Raw genomic sequence first — 16,172 nt, forward strand, 5'->3', positions numbered from 1 at the left:
CGGTCCAGCGCCCTGACTGAGACGGACAGGGCGGCGAACTGATGCGATGAGGCCTCAGTGGAGACACCTGCTGGTCAGTGGGAGAAGTGTTCTGCTGGCTCTGACAGACAAGTTTACTTACTACCCCTGGTCTGGGAGTTGAGCTGGGCAGAAGGAAGAGGTAGCTGATCCTGAATGAAGGACCCTAGGTCTGCTTCATACATCAGGTAGCAACTAGGAGACAGCCAGAATTGAAAGGAGTTTGATCAATGGAAATAGTGGAGGACATCCTGCTAAGAGCAGGGGGAGCTTGAGCAAAGGCGCAGAGAATGGAAAGCAGCTGTCCATCACGGCCCCAGTGCTGGGTGCCTACAGTCGTGCTTCCGAGTGGGGCAGGCTGGCAAGGCCTTGAGGGTCAAGCTGAACCAAGTGGCTCTGATCCTGTTGGTAGCAGGGAGCCATGGCAGGTTCTTGAGCAGAGGAGTAGGTTTCTCAAAGCTGCAGTCGAGGGAGCCTCCTAGGACCGAGGCAGCAGGTGTTCAAGGGGCTTCCTGTGTGTCCTCCCCCCACCCTCCAAGGTTTCCAGGTGCGTCCTGCCTGCAGTCAGATCTACAGCTTCTTCCACTGCGCAGACCCCTCTGCCTCCCGGCTTGAACCTCTGCTGGAGCCCAAGTTCCACCTGGTGCCACCCGTCAGCGTGCCCCGCTACCAGAGGTTCCCGCTGGGCGACGGACAGCCCCTCCTCCTCGGTAGGCGCTCAGGGGTGTCGGAGTGTGCTGAGCTGGAGGCCGGGCTCCACGCAGGTGGGGCCTGGTCCAGCCCCTCCAAGCTGTCAGGTGTCAGAGTGGCTGGACTCACCTGAGCAAAGTCTGTGTACTCTTGAGGGGGTGGGGCGGCGGGGTTGGACAGGAAGACTGCTGTCTCACCTGCCTTTGGAGCAGCCCACCTGTGCAGGCTCCTGCTCTGCAGGAGGCAGCTTGGGGCTCTGCCCCCTGATTAGCTCCTGTGTCTGGGGCCAGCGTAATCCTGGCTGCGTCATACTGAGATGTCAGACCTGATTGCAAGTCTGGGATCCTCGCTGAGTGTTATTCCCAGTGCCTGGACTCTAGAGGTGCAGGTCAGGGAGTGGGTCACTCTGGTGGGCATCTTGGAAGAGGGGGTCTTCAAAGCATTTGTACAGGTGGAAAAGAGCTAGAGGGTGAGGTTTGAGGGGTCTTCTGGGTGGAGGAACAGCAAGAGCAAGGGAGGTGGATTGGGGGAGGGCCAGTGGCCTGTGGGGCTCACATGGGGTGAGCTGGGCATGGACTGGGGTACGGCCAAGGGGAGGCCTGGGATGGACAGTCAGGGCTTGGAGATCAGAGCCTTGAAAGTTTAGCCAGACCCTGTTCAGAGATTTGGGCCAGATTGGAGTGGTGGTGGTCGGGGTGCTGCCATGCATGTATCTCATTCAGGACTTAAACTCAGCTTACCCCTTCCTGCCTCATCTAAAGGAAACTTAATTTCCAAAGTCCTGTTTTGTCAGGAGTTTTTATTGATAGAGGGGTTCTACAGATAGAAAAATGAAAGTCACTCAGTCGTGTCCAACTTTGCAACCCTATGGACCATAGCCCGCCAGGCTCCTCTGTCCATAGAATTCTCCAGACAAGAATACTGGAGTGGGTAGTCAACTCCCTTCTCTAGGGGATCTTCCCAATCCAGGGGTCAAACCCAGGTCTCTCGCATTACAGGCAGATTCTTTACCTTCTGAGTCACCAGGGAGAAGGGCATCCTAAGGTGTGACCATCTCTGGCCAGGGCATCCTCCTACCCCCAAAGGGCACCCTTGCCCCCAGGCTTGTTTATGTCCAGGCTCAGCCGCAATCCTCCGAGGCTCCCAGAGGAGTGTGCTACAAAGCATGTGGTTGTCACCCGTGACCTCAGCTGGGGCTTTGGGTGCAGCGTCCCAGAGGTGCCCCCGGCAGCTCTGTTGGGGTTGGACGTGATGGTTGGGACCCTGACTTGTGGATGTATAACTCATGGCTTGGAGGATGTGAAACCAATGGGTACCTGGTGAAGGGGTCTTGGTCAGGAGTACAGGCTCCTCCCCAGGTGCCCAGACTCTCACCCAGCATGGGGCTGGCACAGCCCGGGCAGCTCCATTTGAGACCCACCACTTGGCCTTGAGGTGGGGCTAAATAGCTCAGTTGGTAGAGCATCAGAATTTTAATCTGAGGGTCCAGGGTTCAAGTCCCTCTTCAGGTGTGCTATCCTCTATTTTGGGCTTCCCTCATAGCTCAGTTGGTAAAGAATCTGTTTGCAGTGCAGGAGACCAGGTTTCGATCCCTGGGCTGGGAAGATCCCCTGGAGAAGGAAATGGCAACCCACTCCAGGATTTGTGCCTAGAGAATCCCATGGATAGAGGAGCCTGGTGGGCTACAGTTCATGGAGTTGCAAGAGTTGGACCCGACTTAGCGACTAAACCACCACCATGCGGACTTGACTGTGAAATTCCCCTTCCAGCTGATGCCCTGCACACCCACAGTGCCCTCTTCCTGGAGGGCAGCTCCCGGGGCAGCCCGCCGCTGCTGGACGCCCCTGCCTCACCCCCTCAGGCCCCGAGATCCCAGCGCCGGGCACGAAGGGTCAGCCAGGGCAGCTCCAGCGAGAGCTCGGAGTCCTCGGACAGCCTGGCCCCCATGGGTGCCTCCCGCAGTGAGTGAGGGTCTCCCGGGCTGTGCCTGGACTCGCGGGAGAGGGGCTTCCTCCGGGTGGGCACTGGTTCCCTGCCAGGGCTGTTGAGGACCGGGGAGGAGGGGAACAGGACATCTAGACTGAGCTCTGACTTCAGAGAGAACTGTGACCTCTGACCTGGACAGGGGTCCTGACCTCTGACAGTGGTCTGAGTTCTGACCTCAGCCAGAGCCCTAATCCCAACGTTCAGTCTCCCCCATGGAGTCCCTCTGACCAGCAGCCCTGGGGTGAGACTCTACATGTCCGTGGGTCCGGCCCCCATTCTGGGGACCAGTTTGCAGCATGCGACCTGGAGGCCAGTTGGGTGGGCGAGGGGGCTGCGGGGTTGTTGAAGCTGGAGGAAGAGTGGCTCATTTCCTAGAGCTCATTTTGAGCTGAGTGCTCTGGTTCCAAATTCGTGTCCCTAGTGGCGTGTCCACCACTGGATCTGCACCCTAGGGGTCCCACACGCACTGCCCCTTGGGTCAAGGCCCTGGGGCAGGCCACTCAGTCCTACCCCCCTCTCGGATCCACAGTCACAGCCAAGTGGTGGGGCTCCAAGCGCATCGACTACGCCCTGTACTGCCCTGACGTCCTCACGGCTTTCCCCACCGTGGCCCTGCCCCACCTCTTCCACGCCAGCTACTGGGAGTCCACGGATGTGGTGGCCTTCATCCTGAGACAGGTACGCCGCCTCTGCCTGGGAAGCATCCGGGGAGAAGACGCTTGCCTTGCCGGTCACATTGGACATGGAGCATGGCAAGTGGAGGGGGGAGTGACCTGGACAGACAACCGTTTTCGTAAGGAATATGGCTTCTGGTCAATGTCATGGCACTTTCTAGAAAATTAAATAGATGCCATGTAGGAGAATGTGCCCATGTTTCAACTTGGAGATTGGAGTCATCACACCGGTTCTCCTGTGGGTCTCAGTGTCCTCATCTGTCAAATAGGTGGAGCAGAGAGGCCAGTGACTGAGAGAGAGCCTGGGAGGTGGGGGCTGGATTGCATGCACCCTCCATGGCCAAGGAGGTGGAGACACAAGAGGTGCGGGTTCGATCCCTGGGTTGGGAAGGTCCCTTGGAGGAGGGCATGGCAATCCACTTTACTGTTCCCATGGACAGAGGAGTCTGGCAGGCTACAGTCTGCGGGGTTGCAGAGAGTCAGACATGACTGAAGTGACTGGGCACATAAAAGATTTAACTCCGGAAGAGCTAGATGGAAGAGATGCAAAGGACAGGGTGTGGGGAGAGGAGGTGGGCTTTCCATGCCCTCTCAGAGGGCACCACTGTCCCCTAGCTCCACGGCTTACCAACCTGGAAGCTCTCTGAACCCCGTCCTTTTGGGTTTTTATGGAGCCTTTGGTACATAGATTCGATTGATTAAATCATGGCCATGGGTCATTGAACTCCAACCTCCAGCCCTTCGCAGGAGGTGGTGGTGATGGTGGGGGTGGGACTGAAAGTCGCTGTAATTACAAGGTTGGTTCTCCTGGCAACCAGCCCCATCCTGAGACGTGGTGCAACTCACCTCATTAACCTAACAAAAGACACCTTTGTACCTCTCGTTTAGGAAATTCCAAGGATTTTAGGAGCTTTGTGCCTAAAGCTGGACAAAGACGAAACATTTACTTCTTACTAAAAATCGCAGTATCACAGATTGAGGGAGTCACTGTGGATAGAGAAGTACAGGGAGGAGTCCCAAGCCCCTCTGGGGAGAGAGGAGGGGCCAGTGAAAGAGAAAGAGGAGGACACCCCTTGAGGTCAGAGGTGGATCAGAGTGGATAGACTAGATGGTAGGGGCCTCTGAGTGGGGCAGGATGGAGGTCACGGGGCCTTGGCAAGAGTGGCTTCTGCGGAGCCACTGGGTCAGAAGCCTGCCTGGAGCTGGGGGAGGGGAGGAGGCAGTGAGGAAGGGGAGATAGTGCAGGCCAAGTCTTTTGTGGTCTGTTGCTGTCAAGGAGAACAGGGACAGGTGATGGTTGTTGAAGACGGAGCCTAGAAAGAGGCACTAGAACATATGTTTACTATTTATTTATTTGTTAGATTTTTGGAAAAAAACAACAACTATTTGGTTTCTTTTTTTTTGATCAGGCCGTGTGGCCTGAGGGATGTTAGTTCCCTGACTAGGGATCGAACTCACAGCCCCTACATTGGAAGCGCAGAGCCTTAACCACTGTACCACCAGCAAAGTCTCTATGGGATGCTAAGGAGACGGGATGCTAATTTAGATGCTAAGGAGAATAAGCCAGTAGTGGGGGGCTAACCAGTGATGCAGGGTTGACAGGGGAGCTTGCTCCATCATGTTCTTGAGCAGGTGGGCGGAGCTGGGACCAGGGCTCCAGCTGGCCTTTGATAACGGTCACCCACCATGACGGGGGCAGGGGGGAAGGCAGTAAATGGGTACAGACCCAGGTGGTTCCTGGGTTGGGGCGTCAAGAGCAGGGGCTGCTCCCGGGCCAGAGCATTTGAGAGACAGTGGTCTGGCCCCAGCTGTCAGGACAGGTGGGCAGTAAGGCTGCCCTGAGGGTCCCAGGCTGGGAGGTGGGGAGGCCTGGAGAAGGGCCTGGCTGTAAGTGGGAGGACCTTGACACCAGGGGGAGAAGGGGGAGGGGTTCAGACGGCCTGACTGGTAGTCCTGCTGGGCTGTTGATCAGGTGATGCGCTATGAGAGCGTGAATGTCAAGGAGAGTGCTGGCCTGGACCCCGCGGCACTGAGCCCCGCCAACCCCCGCGAGAAGTGGCTTCGTAAGAGGACCCAGGTCAAGCTGCGGGTATGTGCTTGTCGGAGGCACCTACGGGTTGGGGCTGTGGCGTCAGGGAGGTGGGGCTGTCCCCAGGGGATGGGGCATCCACATGGCCGGGAAGGGCTTGGGTTATAGAGCTCCATGCTGATACATGCTCGGATTCATGCTTAGACAAGGCCCCCAGGGTTGCTGTAGAGGTGGGGGTGGAAGTGTGGAGCAGATGAGATGGGTGAGCTGGTTCCCCATGGCCTGCCTCCACAGGAGCACCGTGGGTGCAGGTCCAGGGCACTGGAGATGGAGATGAGATGCCGAATATGGACCTGTATGCCAGGTCTCTATAGATGTGCACATGAGTCAGAAAGAGTTCTCCCCACAACCATGGGGCTCACCGCCTGGGGTGGCATTTGCCAGGACGTAGAGGGAGGCCCAGATTAGGAAGAAGATGGAGAGAGGGATTGTCAGGGTAAGCTGTGCAGGGCATCCCTGAAGAAGTGTCACCTCTGCAAGGTATTGGAGTATGAGAAGGAGTTCAGTCCACATACATTCATTTACTCAGCAAACAATCATCCATACCCACTTTGTCTCTGGCCTTCTGCCAGGCGGTGGGGCACAGGAATATACAGACACAGCCACTGCTATGGTGGGCACTTCTAGTCTTGTCGGAACCTCAGACATGAACCCCAAGAATAGTCTTAAATGGTAGAGGGTGATCCATGAATCAACTCTTTTTTGTAAACATTTTTATTGAGCTATAACCACACTTTACACAATTCACCCACTTAAAGTATGCAGTTCAGTGTCTTAGTATATTCACAACTGTGTGCAACTGTCATTGCAGTTAATTTTAGAACAGCTCATCACCTCCAAAAGAAACCCCTTACGCTTTAGCCACTATCCCCCTCCGCAGCCCCTTACTCCCACCCCTAACCCTGAGCAACCAGTAATCTTTCTGTGTCTATCAATTTACTTATTCTGGACATTTCATGTAATGCAATCATACAACATGTGGTCCTTTATGTCTGGCTACTTTCACTGAGCATGCTTTCAAGGTTCGTTCACGTTGTGGCTTGTGTCAGTACTTAATTTCATTTTATGGCATCTTTCCTTATTTCCATGAATGGAATCTTCTGTCATCAGAATTCTTGTTAGGGGGCCTGTATTCCTCACCTGACTAAGTGTCTCCAGGTCAGGGTCCATGACTGGTTCCTCTCTGCATACCCAGGGCCCAGCCCAGGGACCAGCGGGGATGAGGTGCCTGCAGATATTTGTTGACCTATTGAATTAAAATACTGTGGGAATTGAGAGGAGGTAGAGATTGTGTCTGAGGAGTCCCTGAGTGCTTCTTGGAGAGGACGAAGTTGAGTCAGGTCATAGTGGATGGACTGGAATGTGGAGACAGAGGACCAGGGATGCTGTGGAGAGTCAGGGAGTGGGGGGTTTGGGGAATCAATGTGAGCGAAGGCCCTGAGGCCTCTCTGCAGAGCCTGACCTGAAAGAACCAGCTGGGCTTCAAAGGGCAGCAGCATGAGGGGGCACTGAAAAGGTTTCCCAGCAAAGTTTTGATGCCAGGCTCAGGATTTGGAGCCAGGAGCTTAAAAGTTCTGTGCTTTGTAAAGACAATGAATCTGCCGTGGGGGCCGTGTTTTGAATAAGGGGCTCCTTTAAGATGCTACTAGCAGAGTCCACGTGAGAGGTACCTGGGGTGTGGGCAAAGACACTGATGTAGGCAGTTTTGTAAAAATTCAAAACTGGGTCTGGGGTCTTGGAGCCAGGCTGGGAGTGGTAGGTGGTCCAGGCTGGGAGCTACGGAATGAATTGAAACCAGACATGAAGAAGGAGGGGGGTGCTGGGATATAGTTACAAACAAATGATGCAATGTCCAGAATTGCTCAGAATAATCTGGAGTGTGTCAGGGGTGGGGTGGGGGATCCTGCAGAGGAAGAAGGGAGCCAGAAGGGCTGTGACTGGTTTCCAGCCACACAAGGCTTCCTACACTGTTCTCTCTACTCTTGACATTTAAATCGCCCACTAAGTGAAGAAGGATGGTAAATGGCTACTGGATATGAGCCGTGATGTGGAAGGAAGAAGCGACGGTGACTCGTAGTTTCCAGTCTGGCCTTCTAGAAGGATGCCAGTCTCTGAGGACTGGCTGTTAGCTCCAGGCCATGGGGAGCGTTAAGAGCAGAGGATGCTCATTTGTGGGAGTCTAGCACTCTTTGGAGATGATGTGAAGTTTTAAGGGTCTGTTTTCTTCAGGGGTGCTGTGGGGACACATCTTGGAAACTTTAATGGGGTTAATAAGGAAGAAAGGCAAGATTTCACAGGGGACCATCCCTCCAACCCATCCTGAGGACGATGTAAAGAAAGAGCAAGGTCAAGTCCCCTTGCAGAGGTGGAGCTGGTTTCTGTCCTTCCAGAATGTCACTGCCAACCACCGGGCCAACGACGTGATTGCTGCTGAAGATGGCCCCCAGGTCCTGGTGGGGAGGTTCATGTACGGGCCCCTCGACATGGTGGCCCTGACCGGCGAGAAGGTACAGAAGCTGGGCCCTCCTTTCCTGGGTACCAGACGGCACCTGGGCCGAGGGCTGCAGGGAAGGGCTCGCTGCACGAGGTGGGAGATGCTTACCCGGGTCAGGGAGGGTGAGTGGGAGTGAGGGATGGACTGGGTGCTTCGGAGAAGCCAGTGTGGCTGCAGTGGAGAGAGAAGGGATGGTGGGAGCCAGGAACTAGCACCAGGCGGGGACCCCAAGCCCTGCGGTCTTGGTAGAAAGCTCCCAAGTCCAGCCCCCTCCCCGGCTTTCAGCGAGTCCCCTGGCCCCCTCGCCACCTGCAGGTGGACATCCTGGTGATGGCAGAGCCGTCCTCTGGCCGCTGGGTGCACCTGGACACAGAGATCACCAACAGCAGTGGGCGCATCACATACAGTGTGCCAAGGCCCCGGCGCCTGGGGGTCGGTGTCTACCCCGTCAAGATGGTCGTCAGGTCAGATCCAGGGGACATTCTCATAGTGGTTTCACCCAATTCCATGGCCCTTCCAGGTCTGTCCAGAAGATGGGGTCCTGGGGATGCTGTCTTGGGCCCCATCCCTGTCTGCTGGGAGAGAGGAAAATGGATGTGGTCACAGCTTTAGCATCAGGAGGTGCCACCCAGTTTCTCTCTCATCCTGGCCCCGATTGAGCTGTGACCCTGGCCAAGGGCTGATGTTGGCCTCAGGCTGACACCTGACCCTGAGTGCACAGGTAACCCCCAGGTGGGCACCTTTCAGGGGCGACCAGACCTGCGCGATGAGCTACCTCACAGTGCTGCCCCGGGGCATGGAGTGCGTGGTCTTCAGCATCGACGGCTCCTTTGCGGCCAGCGTGTCCATCATGGGAAGTGACCCCAAGGTCCGGCCGGGGGCAGTGGACGTTGTCCGGTGAGTGCTTCCTTCCTGCAGAGGACACATCCTCTGGGGAAGGAACCAGTGGCTGTGGGGGAGGTGGGCTGGGTTTTTCTAGTTTCCTCTAGGAATTCCACTAGTCTCTGGGCTGGGAGCCAGGAGTCCTAACTTCACCTGCAGGAGTAATTTACTGAGGGTTCTTGAGAAACTCCACCACCTTCCAGCCTTCTGTTCCTCCCTGCCTCCCTCTCTCCATTTATCCTAACACTGTCAGAGCATTCTGCGCAGTGAATCAGGACGGGTCTCTTACGTTCAGATCCCAATCAGGAAAAAATTGTTATGTTCTGATTACCAATCGCCATGGAGCAAATGGCTCCATTTTTAGTGAGTTATGATAGTAGTTTATTATTCTATGACATCGTTCCATGGATTGATTAGGTTCTGCTGGGAGGTTCTCAGAGGGGGCCTCTCCAGAAATGGCAATCAGCTTGTGGTCTAGGCTGGGGGTCATCTAAGGGCTGGATGTTCAAGATGTTCAAGATGGGTGATGAACTCATGTATCTTGTGCCTTGGCTGGGGTCTGTCTTTTTCTCTCTCCATGTGGCTGCTCCAGGTGGCCAGCCTGGGTGGTCTCAGACTAGCCAGACTTGGTACCTGGTGATGGGCTTCCCTGCTGGTAACTGGCCTACTATGGTTCCCAGATACCCAGCTGGAAGCTACAAGCCTTCTTAGTACCCAGCCTTGGGATTCAGTGTCTTTTCTACTACACTTGTTCTATTAGTTCTAAGCTAATCCCAGGATCAGCCCAGTCTCAAAGAGGAAGGGAACACATAAAGGTGTGACTACTGGGACACATGGCTCACTGGGGGGCCATCTTTCGAGACTAGCTAACACACAGTGCCAATCAAGAGACTGGACTTTTTATAGCTGACCGGAGAAAGCAGAGCAGGCTTCCTGGGAGAGGTGGCATTTGAGTCAGCCCTTGAAGGACAGGTGCATATATATTTCAATCCATGCCACTGTACAAAGATGAGCACAAACAGAAAGGCGAAAGGAAGAAAATACAGGACTGAGTTTGATAGGCCAAGGAAGTGAGAAGGACAGGCAAGAACAGACAGTGTGTAGGGATAAGTTCAGGGCCATTGGGTGATGGAAGCCAGGTTAGGACAGGGTGGGAAGTGTGGCTGGAAACAACCTCCCAGGGCTGTTGTACTGCAGAGAGAGGTGTGAAAGGATTTTGCCAAGAGAAAAACAGAAGAGGTACCACTTGAGTTCCTCCCTCCCTATCTGCCTCCCTCTGATCTTCCGAGGCCGGTTCTGGGCCAGGCTCTGGCACTGATGCAGAAAGAGCTCATAGTAGGAGGAAACTCACAGTCCAGTGGAAGAAAATAAGTCATGGGCACAAGAAACTGTCCTCCAGGACTCTGAGTCATCCACGTGCCAAAAGTGGACTGATCCCAGTCCTGGGAGTTCTTGGGGACCAGTTTAATAGTCCTGAGCTGAGGCTCAGAAGTGGAGTTAAAGTGAGAGGGTGGAGTGAAGATGCTGCTTGGTAGAATCAAAGGCTCGCTGATTGGCAAGGAGACCGAGGGAAAGGGAGAAACCCAAGTGGCTTGTCTCTGGCTCCAGAAACTTGAGTGATGACAGTGGCATCAGGGAGAAGGGGACCCAAGCAGAGAGGGCAGGGGTTGGGGGACCAGCTGGGCTGTGGGCATGCGGTTGGCGCCTGTGGACATCTGGGGGAGATGGCTAGGACTCACGGGGCTCAACTCAGGGTGTGGATTTCGGGGTCCCCCTTGTTTTCCCCTACCATGCCCTGGAACAGCTCCTCCAGCTTTTGGGGGGTATGGGGGAAAGCAGGGGGTGTGGGCTGCTGGGCAGTGGGTGGCTTGCACGGGGCGGGGGCTGGAACCTGCAATATCCTCTCGCCAGGCACTGGCAGGACCTGGGCTACATGATCCTCTACATCACGGGGCGGCCGGACATGCAGAAACAGCGGGTGGTGTCATGGCTGTCCCAGCACAACTTCCCACAGGGCATGATCTTCTTCTCCGACGGGCTGGTGCATGACCCGCTGCGGCAGAAGGCCATCTTCTTGCGCAACCTGATGCAGGAGGTGAGTGTCCAGCGGGGGAGGGGCTTCGGCCGGGGAGGGGTGAGTCCTTGGCCACCCTCCTCCCCAGCCCCTCCTTCTCCCTCAACCTTGGGGGAGCCCCTCCGTTACCCCACATCCTCTGATTGTTCAAGCGGATGCCCAGTTGGCAAAGCACATTCACGTGCATCTCATCAGTCCTTTTACTGCCCAGCGAGGTGTGTATCTCCTCCATCTCCACTGACGGATGAGAATGGTGGGGTTTAGGAGGGGGAGGCCACTGCAGGGAGTGGCCCCTGATGCAAGGTGGACCCGTGCCCTGGAGTCTGACTGTGTGCAGAAAAAGGGTCCCCCACCATTGCTCCCCGGGGGGACATCTGGGAATCCTTCGTGGCAGATGCACTGCCCCCACCCGCATCAGCTACCCTGTGTTTCAGTGTTTCATCAAAATCAGTGCAGCCTACGGCTCCACGAAGGACATCTCTGTCTACAGTGTGCTGGGCCTGCCACCCTCCCAGATCTTCATCGTGGGCCGGCCCACCAAGAAGTACCAAACCCAGTGCCAGGTGGGTGGAAGTGCGGGTGTGGGGCCAGTAAAAGCAGAGAGGGGTAGAAGGTGGTTTATTCCATTGTTTGTTCACTCAGCCACCTGTTCGTTCTTTCATTTGCTCATTCATTCATTCAACAAACACAGCTGGGTACCTGTGTGGGGTGTAGGTGGACTCAGATGTCACGTCATCCAGTCTAGATGGGGAGATGGAAAAACTAGCCGATGATAGTGCAGTGTGGCAGTAGCCATAATGAATGACGGGGGGCACAGAGAATTGTGGGCTCTAAAGAGGAGCAGTTAAACCCGACTCAGGGACAAGGTTGATTTTCGAAAGTTGGAAGGAGTTGAGGTGAAGGGCCTGAGGTTGGAGGAGCCTTTATGACAGAGGCAGCAGCAAAATGAAGGGTCAGGAGGTGGCAGAGCAAGTGTATATTCTGGGAACTAACTGCAAGTGACTCAGCTTGGCTAAGGGTGATGCGGGAGGGAGCAGGGCTTGGAGGGGTGCATTGCGGAGGGCCTGTGTGTCTGGCTCGTGATTTAGAGAGATCCTTCAGGCTGGGGTTGGAGGGGGCATCAGAGGAAGGGGAGGGGGAGGGAAGCAGCAGTAGGGTGGTGGCAGGGCAGAGAAGGACAAGGGTTTGAGAGGCACTCCTAAAGCAGGATGGATTGGATTTGGTAACGAAGGGATCAGATTCTCAGGATGGGAGAAACGGAACGTCAAGGATGGCGCTTGGTTCTGACCTGGGAGATTAGGTGCATGTGTGCTAAGTTGATTCAGTTGTGTCCAGCTCTTTGTGACCCCATGGACTGTAGCCCGCCAGGCTCCTCTGTCCATGGGATTCTCCAGGCAAGAATACTGGAGTGGGTTGCCATGCCCTCCTCCAGGGGATCTTCCCAACCCAGGGATGGAACCCACGTCTCTTAACATCTCCTGCACTGGCAGGCAGGTTCTTTACCACGGGTGCCACCTGGGAAGCCCTGGGTAACCAGGCAGGTAGTACCATTACTGGGATTGAGAAGCAGGCGATTGATGGGAAGGTGATAATGATCTCTTTGCACATGTTGAGTGGAGGTGCTTGAGAGTGAGCATCAGGTAGAAGGGCAGAGACGGTGGGACCTCAGACTGGGGACCATTAGAGCAGGGCTTCTCAACTCTAACCTACACTCGGATGACCGGGGGAGCTTGTTAAAACACACATTCAGATTCCTAGGCCTGGGGTGGGGCCTGACTGCCTGTCAAGGGTCCAGGTCCTGCAGATGCTTGCTGGTCCACGGCCCACACTTTGAGTAGCAAGGTTCTGCAGGCCCAGCAGAAGGGATTGGCCAGGAGGGCCACTGTGGGGGCCAGGAAAACATCGATGAAGTTTCCTGGGGTAGAAGCTGGAGGAGGGGAGAGACTTACCTTTGGGGGACCTTAGTGAAAGTGACAAGGATGACAGAGCTTCAGGAATCCAGGAAATCCCAGGTGTGACCCATGGGTCAGACTGAAGCACTCAGTTGTGCCAAGCCAGGCAGGGAGCCTCGAAGAGTAATGAGCAACCTGGGTCCGGGAGAAGCTGGGTGCTCCAGGGAAGGGGCGTTGTTGGGGCTGGTGGGGGCAGGGGCAGGAGACAGGACCAGGGCCCGCCCGCCCCCGCTGACCTGATACCTGTCCCCTCCGCAGTTCCTGAGCGAGGGCTACGCGGCGCACTTGGCGGCGCTGGAGGCCGGCCACCGCTCGCGCCCCAAAAAGAACAGCTCGCGCATGATCCTACGCAAGGGCAGCTTCGGCCTCCACGCGCAGCCCGAGTTCCTGCGGAAGCGCAACCACCTGCGCCGGACCATGTCGGTGCAGCAGCCCGACCCGCCCGCCAACCCCAAGCCCGAGCGGGCCCAGAGCCAGCCCGAGTCCGACAAGGACCACGAGCGGCCCCTGCCCGCGCTCAGCTGGGCGCGCGGGCCCCCCAAGTTCGAGTCGGTGCCCTGAGGGCCGGGCGGTGCAGCAGAGCAGGGGGTGGGGGGCCCACCAGGGCTGCCTGCGGGGACGGGAGGGGCTGCCTTGTCCCCGGCAGACACAGGCTGTTTCCTGCTTTTTCCCTCCCGTGTCTGTCCAGCAAAGTGTCCAACCAGCGAGGCGGGAGGGACCCTGCCTGGCCTTGGCGGGGAGGCTCCCTGGGCGGCAAAGGGGTGAGATCCAGAGGTCTCAATGCAGTCGCTGCTGCTCCCTTAGGCCTGCAACGCAAGCCCCAGTCAGGGTGGATGTCTGTGTAACTCCCCGGGGGCAGGCTTGCTCGGAGCCCGAGTGTTTGACAAAGTCGACCTTCTCTCTGAGCTCCGGCGGCTTCGGCAGTGATGGTTGGCAGGCCCTAAAGGGAGGTGCCCCGGATCAGGGACCAAAAGCCACTGGCAAGTGCAGCTTCTTGGTTGCCTGCTGGGGTGAGGGGAGGGGGGGCAAGTGGCATTTGTGCCCGCCCCCTGGCGACATCCCAGGTCACCATCCTGGGCCTGGCTCTCCTGTGGCCAAGTGGCCACTTTCTGGGAGTGAGAGGATGTCCGGTAGGTTCATCCTGTGTTTGAGTTGTCTGTCCACAGACGGTTGGGGGTGGGGTCTGGTGCTGACGGTCTGTCCTCCTGCAGCTGTCTATTGTCCCCCTTTTCTTGTCCTCCGTATCCTCGCCTTTCTCCCGGAGCCCTGGAGGACACTCCTGCCTCTTCCTGGAGTCCTGCCTGGTGCCGTCCGCCATGAGGCTGAGGCCCTGGGCTCTGGCCTAGCTGGGCTGGCCGGGAACCCTTGAGCCTGTTGCTTGCCCTCGCTGGGCCCTGCCTTCCTTCTGTAATTGGAGGGGTCTCCCCAGCTGAGATTGTGGGGCGTTTTTGACTCCTAGGCTGCCCTGCACTTCTGCCCTCTGCAGCATTTCAGGCCTAAGAGCCCTTCAGAGGGCCCAGTGATCTATACCCTCCCCGCAGACTGAGAGAGGGGCTCTGGGGGCCCGTTGCCCCACCACTTCCAAGGAAGCCCCTCTGCGGGGGTTGCTGGGAAGGGGGGTCCCTGCTCCGTGGAGAGGTTTGCTTTGCACTGATGCCCAAACCTGGTGTCCCAGGAACAGAGACATCTCCCAGCAGGCCCTGGCCTGGCTCCTCTTCCCCAGCTCGGCTCAGAGTGATTTCTCTCTTTGGCTCCTGGAAGGTAGACAGCTGAGGTCCCAGAGCTCCGGGGGTTCATGTAATTTTGGCTCAAACTGTTGTGTTCTCTGCCCTTTCCCCAGCCACTCAGCTTGGTTTAATGCCCATAACCTCCTCTTGGGTCGTCCCTTGAGGTTGGCAGGGCTTGGCTCTCCTGGGGTTCCCTCAAATTCTGCCCAGGCCTTCCTGCTGCTGAGCCCCTGGCCAGGGCATTGGTCTCCTGCACTTCTCCTGCTCCCTGGTCCAGACCCACGCCTGCCCGTGTGGGGTGCTTCCCGGGCCACCTCTGAGTCCCTCCGGGCTGTTGCTGAGGCTGGTCCAGCTCTTTCAGCCGGGCTCTGTGTTGGGGGCTGGGCTGCCCCAGGGCCCAGACGTCTGTATGCCCAGCAGGCACCTGTGTCGCTCACTGTTGCTTCTGCTGTCTACCTCTCGCAGCTCTCATGTGGCCAGGGTCCTCCCCGGTGGCAGCTGCTGGTGGGGGCAACTGGCCCTGCTGTTGTGAATCACCTGGCACACTCGACGCCCCTCTGGGGCTGGAGGGATCCGGGCTCCCAGCCCTCACTCCTGCGCTATGAGAACTGTCTTCTCCAGCTCCACTTCCAGCGCTGCATCTGCACCCAAACTCAGAGCTGCTGGCAAGTCTGTCAGGGAAGGGTGATCACCCCCAGCTTCTTCTTTGGTTCTGCCTTCTGGTGGCTCACGACGGGCCCATCCCTCCTTTAACATTTCATCCTTCTTGGCTGTCCACTGGGCACCAGCTCCTATGGCATAGTCACCCCAAAGCCAGTCTCTCCCCTCCTTTCCAAAATAGACCCCGAATTAAACTCAGGCAGACATAGTCTGCTTCTCTGAAATCCATCTCCTTTTTGCAGAAGCCACTGATGTATTACTCTCAAGTGATGAAATAATTAGTGTGAGATACTTCTCCTCCAGTAAGAGTACCTCTACCCCTTTTTTTCTGAGAACCCCATCCTGGGAGCAAGAGAGGCTGGGACCCTGAAGAATTTGGAATCTGGGGGAGCAGGGTTATGTGGTTGTGGGGGGTCAGAGCTGGGACGTGAGCCCCAGCAGGAGGGCCCACAGCCCTTCCCTTCCAGAGCTCCAGTTTGGGGCTCTGACGACTTGCACCTTGATGTGGAAGGTGTACAATGAGGTATTCTGAACACAGTGCTTTGGGAGCTGCAGTTGGTGTGTGTGAATGTGTGTACGTGGGGTTCTGTATAGTGATCAGATTCGTTTCAGTACTGCTTTCATGGCAACTCTGTGACCAATGTGCACTTTCTCTGCTAGTGGTTTGTTTGATTTTTGTCCATCTAGTTGAGTTGGAGAAAAACAAAGAACCAACTTGTGTTCTCTGGAGGGGCTGCCGCTGCCTCTCCCGGAGTAGTTCTGTGACCCCCAATCTGGCTGTTTTCTAGAGAATCCTTCCGGCTCCTGGTGTGCCTGCTCCCAGGGGCTGGAAAACAGATCTTCCCGCCTGACCAAAGCTCCTTGTTTCTTGTGTGGCATGTTTGTTCTTCCTAGTCCTGGGGGGCTATCCCGATAGATGGCCTGCC

General features: G+C 56.5%; 1 protein-coding gene and 1 non-coding gene across 4 annotated transcripts in view; both read left to right on the plus strand.

Moving 5' to 3' along the window:
* PITPNM3 (PITPNM family member 3) overlaps positions 1 to 15,385 on the plus strand; it is a 97,978-nt gene extending 82,593 nt beyond the window's left edge. For all 3 annotated transcript variants that reach the window (XM_043903483.1, XM_043903481.1, XM_043903482.1), the window contains 10 exons: positions 558 to 728; positions 2,478 to 2,669; positions 3,224 to 3,372; positions 5,341 to 5,457; positions 7,848 to 7,964; positions 8,267 to 8,415; positions 8,699 to 8,848; positions 10,745 to 10,928; positions 11,342 to 11,470; positions 13,118 to 15,385. In XM_043903483.1, the coding sequence (XP_043759418.1) occupies positions 558 to 728; positions 2,478 to 2,669; positions 3,224 to 3,372; positions 5,341 to 5,457; positions 7,848 to 7,964; positions 8,267 to 8,415; positions 8,699 to 8,848; positions 10,745 to 10,928; positions 11,342 to 11,470; positions 13,118 to 13,420 (1,661 nt within the window). In that variant the 3' untranslated portion in view covers positions 13,421 to 15,385. The remainder of the gene's footprint in view (positions 1 to 557; positions 729 to 2,477; positions 2,670 to 3,223; positions 3,373 to 5,340; positions 5,458 to 7,847; positions 7,965 to 8,266; positions 8,416 to 8,698; positions 8,849 to 10,744; positions 10,929 to 11,341; positions 11,471 to 13,117) is intronic.
* On the plus strand, positions 2,147 to 2,219 carry TRNAK-UUU. Its single transcript has one exon. It is a non-coding gene; the product is annotated as a tRNA-Lys (tRNA).
* Positions 15,386 to 16,172: the final 787 nt, after the last annotated feature.

Source organism: Cervus elaphus, chromosome 5 (genome assembly GCF_910594005.1).
Source record: "Cervus elaphus chromosome 5, mCerEla1.1, whole genome shotgun sequence".
In the NCBI taxonomy this organism is placed as follows: Eukaryota; Metazoa; Chordata; class Mammalia; order Artiodactyla; family Cervidae; genus Cervus; species Cervus elaphus.